Below are 12,067 nucleotides of genomic sequence, written 5' to 3' on the forward strand. Positions count from 1 at the left end.
GTTGTTCCCAAGTTTCCCAGCTTTCCTAGACGTCTTCCTCTGCTTGCTGTCAGTTAGCCAGGAGTGCGGTTCAAATTTAGACTCTGTACCACCGATACTGTAGAAAAACTAGTACCATTACGCTTTCTAAATTTTTGGCATCGACTTCGTGCTGAAATACCGTTTTTTGTGGCATCCAGCTGTATATTTGGATTGTATGCAGAAATGTAAAAAAAAAAAAATTAAAAATTAATAAAAATAAACGATGTCTTAGTTGCTCTGGATAAGAGTCTGGTAAATGCCTGTAATGCTTTGTGTTTCTGTGCACAGGTGAATGCCTTTGCTTCGATGGCTACATGAGGGATCCTGTCCATAAACACCTGTGCATTCGCAACGAGTGGGGACCGAACCAAGGGTAAGTGTGTGTGTTTGTGTGTGCATGTATGTGCCACTCCATATTAGCTTTTTTTTGTGAAACACTCTTACAGTTGAAAATTGTTGACGCTCTCTTGCGAAAAAAAACTCATCTGATCATTTAATGGCGAGTTATTAGCACCGAACAGCAGGCTGCCGGGCGTGAGACGAGATTAAATCATTATGTTGGAGAGAAAGTTCTCCGCGGAGGGAGGTTGGAAATAGATCGCTCGGATGAATTTCGCATCTGTCTCAACGCGGCCCCCGTTGAACCGCGTGGCGCTCGGAACAATTCATCCTCTGGATTTTTTTTTATTTTATTTTTTTCCTCCCCGTGTCTGTCGAGAAATGTACAGGTGCGGAAGGCGCGCTTTGTTAGGGGGGCGTCGGCTCAGCCCGCGCTCCCGACTTAAATAATAAAGAAAGAACGGCGGAGCGTAAAGAATACGAAATGGAAAGTAATGTCTTCGTTCTTCGCGTCGCGCGTGACAGATGGCGGCGGCGCGGCCGCGTAGCCTGACCCGCTCGAACGGCAGCCCGGCCGGCTGAGGCCTCCCCGCGGTGCGTCGTCGGGTGTCTGCCAGGAACCTGTCGCACGTCTTCCTTAATCATCAGACATGTTTCAGCGCAGGAAGCCGCCGGCCGCTGCCAAACTGTTCTTTGGGGGGAATCTTTGTTCTGTGCCTGTGTGAAGTAAAATGGACCCTGCAGTCATAGCTAGTCAGTGCCTGCCCACCCCCCCCCCTCCCAGCCCCTGAGAGAAACTGCTTTGTTGAGTGCATTACACGATTTTTGAGTGACCGAGTAGTCTGTGTACAGGGCTATAAGATAAGGAGAGAGAACGGGAATGCAGGGTTTTGGTCTTCTCCTGCTTTGGAGAAGATGCCGGAAAATTAGCAGGCAGCAAATCTGAGGTGGAGAGTGGTGCCGTATCTCCTCGTAGTCGGGGGTGGGGGAGTCGATGGCCATGGCTTTGTTGTCGTGTGACCTCGCGTCACTGCCTTAGAGAAGCTCCTTCAGCGTGGTGATGTCATTCAGCATATAGCTGAGCGACAGCCGCGCACCAGGAGGAAGAACTTTGTGTCTGGAACTGATGATGTTTAGCTGGAGGCCCACAGGAGCAAACTGAAAATACAACTTTATTTAAAGTGCTTTTTTTACCTCAGCGAGACGAAAAGAAGAAAAGACAGTTGGGGAAATTCACAGAGAAAGAATTTTCTCCTAACCAATTTGCTTGTGAAAGAAATCCCCCCCCCCCTTCCTTTAAGACCTTAATACTGGTTCAGTAACTGCGTGTCCAGAATGTCTGGTAATGGCGCTATAATGCGCTAGCTTTCTGTCCTGAGGGGATACTTATACGTCAAGCTGCTTCACGCCACCGATGCTGGGATAAGCTTTCTTCCCGCTAGCTGTCCAAACTCGAATATGACTTCCATTAAAAGGAAATTGTCAAACGCGGTATGCCGTACATTTTTTGGTACATTTTCAAGCGGTGGAACATCTAACCGTCCGGCTAATCCACCTCCATCTCAGTGGCGTTCTCCTACACCCGCTGCTCAGTTTAGGGAAGAGAGCCACTTGCGGAGAAGCCGGGAAACGCATCAATCCAAATTCAAATTCAAATTCAAATTCAAATTCAAATCCAAATCCAAATCCAAATCAAAATGGAAATCCGAATCCAAGTGCAGATCCCGCGTTCGTGCGTGCCTGAGTGCATGAGAGTGGGGGGGCAGAGGAGCCTTCGGCCAGAATTTGAACTCATTTTGCAAAAAAAAATAAAAAATAAAAAGTGCAGAAAAACCTGTATTTCTGCAATTACCTTTTTTTTCTGGAGTTATGCGGGCACACGCGGTTGTATTTTTTTTTACGATACAGTACAGCGGTGGTGCGTAGTGACCTTTCCGGCGCTGTCCGGCGCCGAAAGTGTTTATCTTATGTAAGCTGTTTATCTTAGTTGACTCAGTTGAGTAGGCACAAGTGCAATAACTATCGCTTGTTTTATTTTCATAGACTGCTTTGTTGCTGTTTTGTTTGTCGTGTTAATCAGATTAACCCACAGGGTCCAAGTTAAACTACGCGGTCGGTCTCTGCACTCGGAACTGTACTTCCCTCTAGGGTTTTCAACACGCTTGTTCCTGGTTATGGTTATACACTTTGTTGTACGTGGCTCTGGATAAGAGCGTCTGCCAAATGCCTGTAATGTAATGTAATGTTTATTTGTGCTCGCTGACATCATGTGCTGCCTGATCACTCGGGCCGGAGGCGCGGACTCACCTGCTGCTCAGCGGATGAATCACAGGCGTGGGCTTCATTTCTACTTTGTGGGAGACAAATGAGTCATGGCTCATATGTCGTTAGACTAATTAAGGGGACAATCTCCCTGTCTATCCCCCCAAACCTTTGCCTGTGGGATGAATACATTCTCATGAATTCACCGTCCACACCTTCTTTTTATGGATTTAATAGATGATAGACTGGAATATAAATTTCATTTCAGGGAAATTTCAGATGGGTTGCACCCTTTCTCATATTTCACTTAAAATGTAGGTGCAGACGCTGAAAGAAAGTGTATAAATCAGTGAAATGTGTAAATGATTAAGTTAGTGAAATGAGATTCGGCTGTTGGAGTGCTCTTTTAACCATCACTTAAACCATCATCTTTGTCAATTCTCTTCAGGATATCATCATCAAACGAATTATCTGATTTCATTCTTAATATGTTTGGCTATAACCCTGTCATAATATTTGCATTGCTTTATGTTACATTTCATCATGCGTATCAGTGTAGGTGCGGTATATTTGTGCGATTCATTCTGTTTCTGTGTGAATGTCTGTGGGTCACCAGCTCTGTATCTAAGAGACTGCATTTGGCGGTGTTCGATAGCGACGTAATCTGTTTGAAACTTATTTCTAGCGGGAAGGTGTACTGTATAGGAAGCAATGTTTCAGAGGCTATTGAGTGCAGCATGGAAACAAGGAACTGAAACAAGAAACTGATAGGTCTACACTTTCATGCAGTATGCGGTTAATAGAAACCGTTTCTGTATGCCCTTTGGCAAACCTCTTCGTGTGGAGATTTTTTTCTTCTTCGTTCCCCCGCCATGGACCTCATTCTCCAAATGACAGCTTGGCATGACGTTCACTGGGTGTATTTGTGCTTGTATCATTGAAAGAAACACACATTTTATGGACACATAACTCAAGGTTATATGTGCACTAAAAGTTTCTCCCACTCCAAGATACGGACAGTTATGTAGAAAATAATAAGCCTTTTTATTTTTTTATTTTGAAAACAGCTTGACAATCTCCGTTCCCGCTGAGCAGCACAGACAAGCGTATAATACAGTAATGTGGCAATAAATGTAGAAAGAAACCTTTTTTTCCCCCTCAAAAAAATACTTGGAGGGAGCCACTTTGATTATGTGTCCAGCAAGTTGTTTTCAGTTGTTATAAAACACGATTTTTATGGACGTGCCGTAGGAATGATTACGTGTCCGTCGGTACCTTCTGGCACCGCTCATATACCGTTAGTAAGGCGCTGAGGAGAAGCCGTGGATTTAAGTGTGTTCATCATGAATATAGAATCGAAATTTTTGAAAATGGGGACGTGCCATAAATTACATTACATTACATTACAGGCATTCAGCAGACGCTCTTATCCAGAGCGACTTACACAACTTTTTACATAGCATTTTTTACATTGTATCCATTTATACAGCTGGATATATACTGAAGCAATGCAGGTTAAGTACCTTGCTCAAGGGTACAACGGCAGTGTCCTTACCCGGGAATCGAACCTGCGACCTTTCGGTTACAAGCGCAGTTCCTTACCCACTGTGCCACACTCCGTCCTTTCACACAAATTCTTTGTATGAAATGTTAAAAACCTGAGATCCTGACTCAGTGTGGTCATCGAAGGTCCCATGACTTGAGGTGAACCCCTTGGCATCCTGATCAAATTCCGAATTAATCCGGCCCCCTGTTCTTTCCCCGGTCCGGACGGCCGGTGCCACAGTCTTTGGCTTCCCCAACCCTCTTTGATTTCCCAAGGTGCTCAGTGCAAAAGAGTATTGAGTTCCCGCTTGACCTTAAGCACCCGGTTAAATTAAAGGTTAACAAAGTCCTCCTGTACTCATGGTAGGGCAGTTATTACCCGTATGCAGTCCCGATTGGCTTGATTTAAATGTCCATATCTCAGAGGACAACGGCCTGATCTGGGTTATTAATAAAATAATTTTAAAAAAACAAGACCGGTTGCCACTCAGAAGAAGTATGAGTAAAATTCACTGAGAGGCTGGTGAATTTAATCACTTCAGTCTATCAAGGAAAGAAAGAGAAAACTTTTTTCCCCTTTAATTTAGGAAAAGGATGCTAGAAACAGAGCATAATAATATAAAACATAATAATAATAAAACAAGGTTACTGTGTGTCTGTTTTTAATTCTTTAAACACTATATACAGCATGTTGCCGGCTACATTATGTGGGGTTGTTATTGTCTCATGAATCATTAAATAAATAATATGAACCTTACACAAATAAAATGAGGTTCACTAATATTTTTTGTCTCTTACAAACATACAACAACAAAAAAATATTCACAAATAAAAATAATAGGTTCACAAATGTGTTTTTGCAATCACACACAAATCTCTCCCAAATGTAATAATAATCATTTTTATTTCTGGCCACACATTTTTTTTCCCCCCAGAAAAGATTTGCCAGTGTATGGGCATTCATTTTGACAATTAATTGATGTGCATTTATGCTTCACCTAGCAAGTGTAGATTCACTTGCAGATATTCCTTACAGCACAATGTACAAATTTAGCCACACATTCATTTTTTTTCACTGAGTCACCTCCAGCCAGTCATATTTTCAGACACCCACATTACGCTGACCAATCACAGCACACTCTCCTCAAAACTGCTGGAAAATTGCAGATAGCACTAAAAATGAGGGAAAGCGTGGAAATGGCATAAAAACAGGGAAAGTCACACGAGTGCCAAAAATGGCGAAAATCATGGAATCCATGACACCCTTGACTTCTGAGACAAACACCCAGCCATAATGATCAGCTATGAAATGATGGGAGAGGCAGTATTAGACCAGAGTGTAGGAGAGCGCAGATGTGTGTTTTTTTTTACTTTTTCTTTCAGATCAGGAAATATTCAACAGCTTTTCAGGTTTTCCCACTTTTTTGGTGTATTTTATGTCGCTTCAGAGGGCTCAAATAACCACAATTTGTTCATCATTTTATTTTCAGAGTAAAAGGCACCAATTTCTGATGTAACCCCTGGTGCATAAAATTGAAGTAATCTCCACAGCTTTTCAGTGCAGCTTCCAGCCCTTGGCTTTGACCTTTGTCCTTTGACCCTTGACCCTGACAGTTGCGATAAAGGAGTCTGGGAACTAATTTGCCATTCAAATTTGGGGGGCACGTCAGAGTGAGGTTTTTGAACTGTCTGAAAAAAATGGCAGGAATTTACAGCGCAGCTAACGAACGAAGATCAAAATGTTTAAATCCCAGCGGACGCGGTACTTAAGTTATTGACGTTAATTAGATTTTTTGAGTCCTCCCCGAAGTGCGATTTATATTAAATTGCCTGGATTTGGGACGCCACTTGTGAACATTTTGATTAACACGGCAAGGTGAGAACAGTCTTGGTGTTTTAATTGGAACGGAGACGGAGACGGGGGGGTTGGGGGGGCGAGGGCGCGGCGGACCCGATAATTAGTCTTGAGCGCGGCGGACCCGATAATTAGTCTTGAGCGCGGCGATCGGGAGGGTGACGCCGGGGTGCAAAGTCGCTTCGGCTGCGCCGGCCCGCGTTCGCTTTCTCTCCGCGGGGCGAAGCCGCGAACGGCTTTTTTAATTGGATTTAACACCTATCGGGGGATTGGCGGGAAACCGGCAAGTCTTAAAGCCAGGTTTTTTTTTTTTGAAGATGCGAAAGATTTTATTGCGTTCTCGAAAAAGTTGCTGTTATCGGTTTTCCCTTATCGCGTTGGCGGTGGCAGGGCAAACTGTCACGGGTCCTGACTTCGAAGTTGTGGTGACTGACAAGTGATGCGGAGACGGTTGGCTTCCACGAAAGCACTGCCTGTTTACTGTTGGGGAAAAAAAAAAAAAAAAAAAGATTTCAGGTGTTAGTCAAAGTACAACCAGTAACTCATTCTGTGTGGTCATGGAGGGGTAATTAATCGTTTATCCGGGATTGATTTTGCACTTGTAGACATCAAAAGATGCTCGACCGGATTAACGAGGCTAATCTCAGCGTCCTTGATTCCGAATCACATTTTCCGTATTTTTTCAAGTGTTGGCTGGATCTCATCAAGCGCCTCTCTCTCTCGCCCAATCATCCTCCTTTACACATCAAAGCGAGAAATGCGCTATTGATGTTGAAACAAATTTAAAAAATAAGTCACCAGGTCTGGCGCCACATTTACCGGTGTTAGCGGCTTACTCTCGGAAAAAAAAGTCCTCGGGTCCTCGTCGGTTCTTCGTTCGCCCCAGAGCTTAAAAGTGGCGTCCACGCAGTTGCCTGTGCTAAATAATTTCCATCAGCGGTGGCAGGGCCTGCCTCTCCCGCTCTCCAGAGCTCTCGCGCGGAGTCGGCGTCCCGCGCCGTGCCCCTGTTTCGGCGACGGGGCCGCCCAGATGCGCCCTCTTTCTCTCCGTCGCCGTGTTTACCAGCAGCATCTGTCCCGGTGCCGCGCTTGACGCGCCCCTTGAAGTGCCTTGATGTTTGTTTTGGAGTTTGCCAGACTTTCAAAACCAACCGGCAGGCAAGGAAACATAACTCTTTGATAAACTAAAAAAAATAGAAAGAGTATTTGAGATGCAAGTCATTTGCCACACCCACATTCAATCTTGCTCATATATGAAGTCATCTCTCGTTATTATTTTCATTTTTTCTTTTTCCACCATTATAAAATAATGGCACTGCTGGAAATATTTATATAATCTGTCACAACTGTTGTATTCCATAGATAAACATAAACCGTGATAAAACTGTTTCATCCATTTTAATTGTTTTGCTGGCCACTTACCCATTTTGTAAGTCTAAAAAAAAAAACCCAACTGCAGCAGTTTTTGCCAGAAACAGATTTTTTAAAAAGTTGTTTTGGGATTAGATACAGAAGTAGCTGTTCATTTTGTGCGCAGTGAATCTCTGTAGTGGAAATGTTCTCGTTCACATTAATGTTCTCAGTACGGAGGACAAGGGAAAGTGCAGAATACATTTTGCCTGGGCTGAACGCCTTGCTGTTCACATTTTCTGATACCCTTTTTTCCCGCCAACCCACCCGCCAAGGGGGATCTGCAGAGCGATGTTCCTGTGCTGCGGTGAGAGGAAGATTATTGATATGAGTTCTGATTTCCCAGACTTATGTTCTTGTATTCTTGTTTTCTTTTTTTTGTGTTTTTTTTTGGCAGGCCCTGGCCCTACACCATCTTCCAGCGCGGCTTCGATTTGGTGATGGGAGAGCAGCCGTCCGACCGGATCTTCAGGTGAGAGTCAGAACTGGCCTTTTGAACCGTCCAGCTGAACCCGGTTCATCCTGACTGACTGCCAATCACAACCCGGTTCATCCTGACTGACTGCCAATCGGAACCCGGTTCATCCTGACTGACTGCCAATCGGAACCCGGTTCATCCTGACTGACTGCCAATCGGAACCCGGTTCATCCTGACTGTCTGCCAATTAGAAGCCGGTTCATCGCTGGCTGTCTGCCAATCAGAAGCCGGTTCATCCTGACTGACTGCCAATCAGAAGCCGGTTCATCGCTGGCTGTCTGCCAATCAGAAGCCGGTTCATCCTGACTGACTGCCAATTGGAACCCAGTTCATCCTGACTGACTGCCAATCAGAAGCGGGTTCATCACTGGCTGTCTGCCAATCAGAAGCCGGTTCATCCTGACTGACTGCCAATCAGAAGCCGGTTCATCCTGACTGTCTGCCAATCAGAACCTGGTTCATCCTGACTGTCTGCCAATCAGAAGCTGGTTCATCGCTGGCTGTCTGTGTGTGAGTGGAGCCCTCCAAAGCCAAACATGAAATGATAAACGATTCGAATGAGTCTGCCCCCAAAAGTGCTGGCCCTTTACCACACACCAAACTTTTTTATTTTTATTTTTATTTTTTATTTTAAATGGAAAAACTTCTTCTAACTTCATCGGAAGAGATAAGAGCTTGCAGTTCTTCTGGTTATGACCCCCCATACACACACACACACACACACACACACACTCACCAGCCAGATTGCTAGTTCACAGTTTCAGAAAAGGCAGGAGATGTAATGGGAATTGGAGATGTGCAAAGAGACCGCAAGTTAGGCTGAGAACAGCATGCTGGGGAAATCGCTTTCCCAGCAAACAGCATTAGCAGTGTGCATTCAGACAGTACAGATCCTAGTTGCTTTCCATCTATCTATGCTATGAGCTACTCAAATGTACATAGAGGATACAAAAATAAACTGCTGTATCTTTCCGTAAGTTACTTACTGTGGCTGTCCAGCAAGGTTTGTCACAGTGAAATGGTTGCAAGGATAATAATGTGAAGATGTGAATTGGATCATTGAATTAGTTTATCGTGAAAACATTACATTAAAACATACGTTTACGTTTGGGTATTTATATTTCTGTTCATTTACTTCATATGTGCACTTATCTGTCCTTATTTCTTGAGTGTGTGCACTTTTGAAAGGATGAAAAAAAAAATGTGGTCAAAAATGAATGGGATTCACCCTTGCATAGTATCACTGACGTTTCTGTGTAGAAGACGTGTCATCTTTAATCAATTGATGTCCAGTTCAGTGTGTCCAAGTGCCATTAGTATAGCACTGGCATGATATGGAGAATGGAGCCTCTGTCATCAGGATAAAACTGGTAACGCAACTGAAAACGTGTGTGTTTGTAAAGAAAGAGACGGCACATTTTTTTCACCCTCGCAGTTTATTCATTTTTTTAATTCAAAGGACAAACAGTCATGGTACTTTCTTTCTGCATGGCAGCAGGATGAAAATTCATAGGCGTCCCATAAAACGAATAACTGCCTTGAATTTTTTATTTTTTCATCTAAATTGGATCTAATGAGTGGGCCGTGTGAATGCCTGGTATTCAGCATCCTTTCTTGCTCAACCTTTATCCACGAAGAATACCGCTGATCTTATGCAAGTTGTCCTCGACGATGTAGCGTCTCATTTCATTTGATTGGCTCTGAAGGTATCCTAGCAGCCTGTTGCTGGGACATTGATGAAGGCCTTTTAACAGCATGGTGCGATTGTGGATGTTATTGGGACCCATAAAGAGCAGGTTTATGCCGGGTAATAGTTGTTGTCATGCCTCATACTGCCTTAGATTCCCCTCTTTCACACACACACACACACACAGATACACACACACCACACACACACACAGATACACACACATAGATACACACACACACACAATTGCTTTAAGGTTTTTTTTTGTTGTTTTGTTTTGTTTTGTTTTTCCTTAATGCATCCCGACAGTAGGCGCGGCGGAAGCCACCGGGAGCTCGCGCGCTCTGAAAATAATTAGCTTCGGTCTTAGCGCTCGTCCTCGGTTCAGGCTGCTATTAAAGATGAATCAATGGAGAGCTTAAAGCCACAGGAAGTCGGCGTGGAGAGAGAGGCTCGGCGCCAGCCGCCCCGGGCATTACTCAGGTGTAATTAAAAACACTGTTTAAAAGCGATCGCGCCGACGCCTGCCTCCGTTCCTTTTTGGCGGCGCGCATCGCGGTTCCTTAGACCTGCGCAGCGGCCAAACGCGCTAACGGTTAGCGGCGCCGCGGCATCGCGGCGTATCCGTGGCAATTCTGCCGTACGTCTTTGTCGCGCGCGTGCCTGCTAATTCCTTCGCCGTTTAAAACATAACCTTGCTTTCTGTGCCCCCTCGATTTCCTGTCGCTGGTTAAAAAAAAAAAAAAATGGGCTTAGTTTCATAATTCCACTTTGTGAAATTATGCAAAGAATTAGTCATTTACAGTCATCCGAACGTGTTATGCGGTAATTGTCGACTCCGCGGTACCTGGAGAGAGAGCACAAGGCAAAATAATTGTTACTTCTCAAAGAAAGGCTTATTATTCCCCAGAGAGAAAGCAAGTTGATTGCATTTCCTGCCAAGATGAAGACATTTGAATAGAATTTTCAGTAGTGATGAATGTGATAACTGCAATGTAATAACTGCCTAAAAACTGCTTTGAATTGCTTTCATGAGTCACAAATATAAACGCGGATCAAATGTTCGCAAGGAAACAATTTTACACGTTTTCCCGTATCTAGTTATCCATATACAGTGGGGCTGCCCAACCCTGTTCTACCATCCTGTAGGTTTTCACTTCAACCTTAACAGAACGCGCCTCATGCAACAGATAAAAATCACATTGAGCTGCTGATTAATACAACCAGGTGTGCCAAGTTAGGGTTGAAATGAGAACCTACAGGACAGGACAGTAGATCTCCAGGTACAGGGTTGGGCAGACCTGATATATACTGTATTACATTGAGAAATCTGTTACCAATATTCTTTTTTTTTTTTTTAATTTCTGTCAGATTTGCGGTGGGTTTGAAAAGTAATTTGTTTGGCAAACTGCTTCCCCCCAAGCAGCTGCGGGCGGGGAAGAAAAGAGACGTTAAGGAGCTGGAGGATGTTTCCACGCGCGGTGGCGCGGTGGACTGACACGCGTCTTCCTCAGCACACGCTCCGGTGCGGAGGGTTTGGTCTGGCGTGCGCTGCGCGAGGAAGGACGCGCCCTTATTTATCTACCGAACGTGTGCTTAGCTCAGAATCTGAGAAATTACTTTCTCTGCAGTGCTTCGCTCTCAGATGGCAACAAGAAATTGTGTGTGGGTGTGTGTGTGTGTGTGTGTGTGTGTACGCATGTGTGGGTGTGTACGGTGTGTGCGTTTGTGTATGTGTGTGTATGTAAGTGTGTATGTGTGTGTGGTGTGCATCTGCGTGTGGTGTGCTTGTGTGTGTGTGTATGCGTGTGTGTAGGTGTGTGTGTGTGTGTGTGTGTGTGTGTAGCCATGTCCTTGGATGATGTGATAATAACTGAACACATCACTTGCTTTCACGCACATTTTGCAAGTGTACCCGTGGCCGTTCCTCCTATGGATACCGTCACCGTCTTTTAAGCAAATCACCAAGACATAATGGCACAAACTCAGCTGTGACCGTCTGTGATACAGAAAACAGCATTTTCAGATTTCCTTTTTAAAAGTGTCATCTGCAGCCAATCCCTCAGGTTTGTTTTGTTTGGAAATCCATTTCCAACCCCGGTATCCAATTAAAAGTGTCGCTCCTGCCATGGGTACTGCACTGAGCCCATTTCACACCTACAAGGTAAATATCTACTGAAGTAAAAGTGTGACTGCCTCTGTGTTTCAGCATCAGGGCTTTTCAGAACCGGCTTGCTTTTCAATGCAGGCGCTGTGGGCGTTTACCTTTTGAATATAAACCCTTAGGTATTGCTGAAGTCACACACATAAAGTACACACGCACACGCACAGGCACACACACACACACACGCACACGCAAACACACACATACGCACACACACATACAGACGAACATTCACGCACATACGCACACACACACACATTTTTAATGCAGAAATCCTCGGTATGATGGGCCACAGAAGCTGCAGTC

The 12,067-nt window shown here is 44.5% G+C and overlaps 1 protein-coding gene across 3 annotated transcripts in view; it reads left to right on the top strand.

Moving 5' to 3' along the window:
* Nucleotides 1-12,067, top strand: part of astn1 (astrotactin 1) — a 320,953-nt gene that overhangs the window by 125,573 nt on the left and 183,313 nt on the right. For all 3 annotated transcript variants that reach the window (XM_064341654.1, XM_064341655.1, XM_064341656.1), the window contains 2 exons: nt 310-394; nt 7,830-7,904. In XM_064341654.1, the coding sequence (XP_064197724.1) occupies nt 310-394; nt 7,830-7,904 (160 nt within the window). The remainder of the gene's footprint in view (nt 1-309; nt 395-7,829; nt 7,905-12,067) is intronic.

This window comes from Anguilla rostrata, chromosome 6 (genome assembly GCF_018555375.3).
Source record: "Anguilla rostrata isolate EN2019 chromosome 6, ASM1855537v3, whole genome shotgun sequence".
Lineage (NCBI taxonomy): Eukaryota > Metazoa > Chordata > Actinopteri > Anguilliformes > Anguillidae > Anguilla > Anguilla rostrata.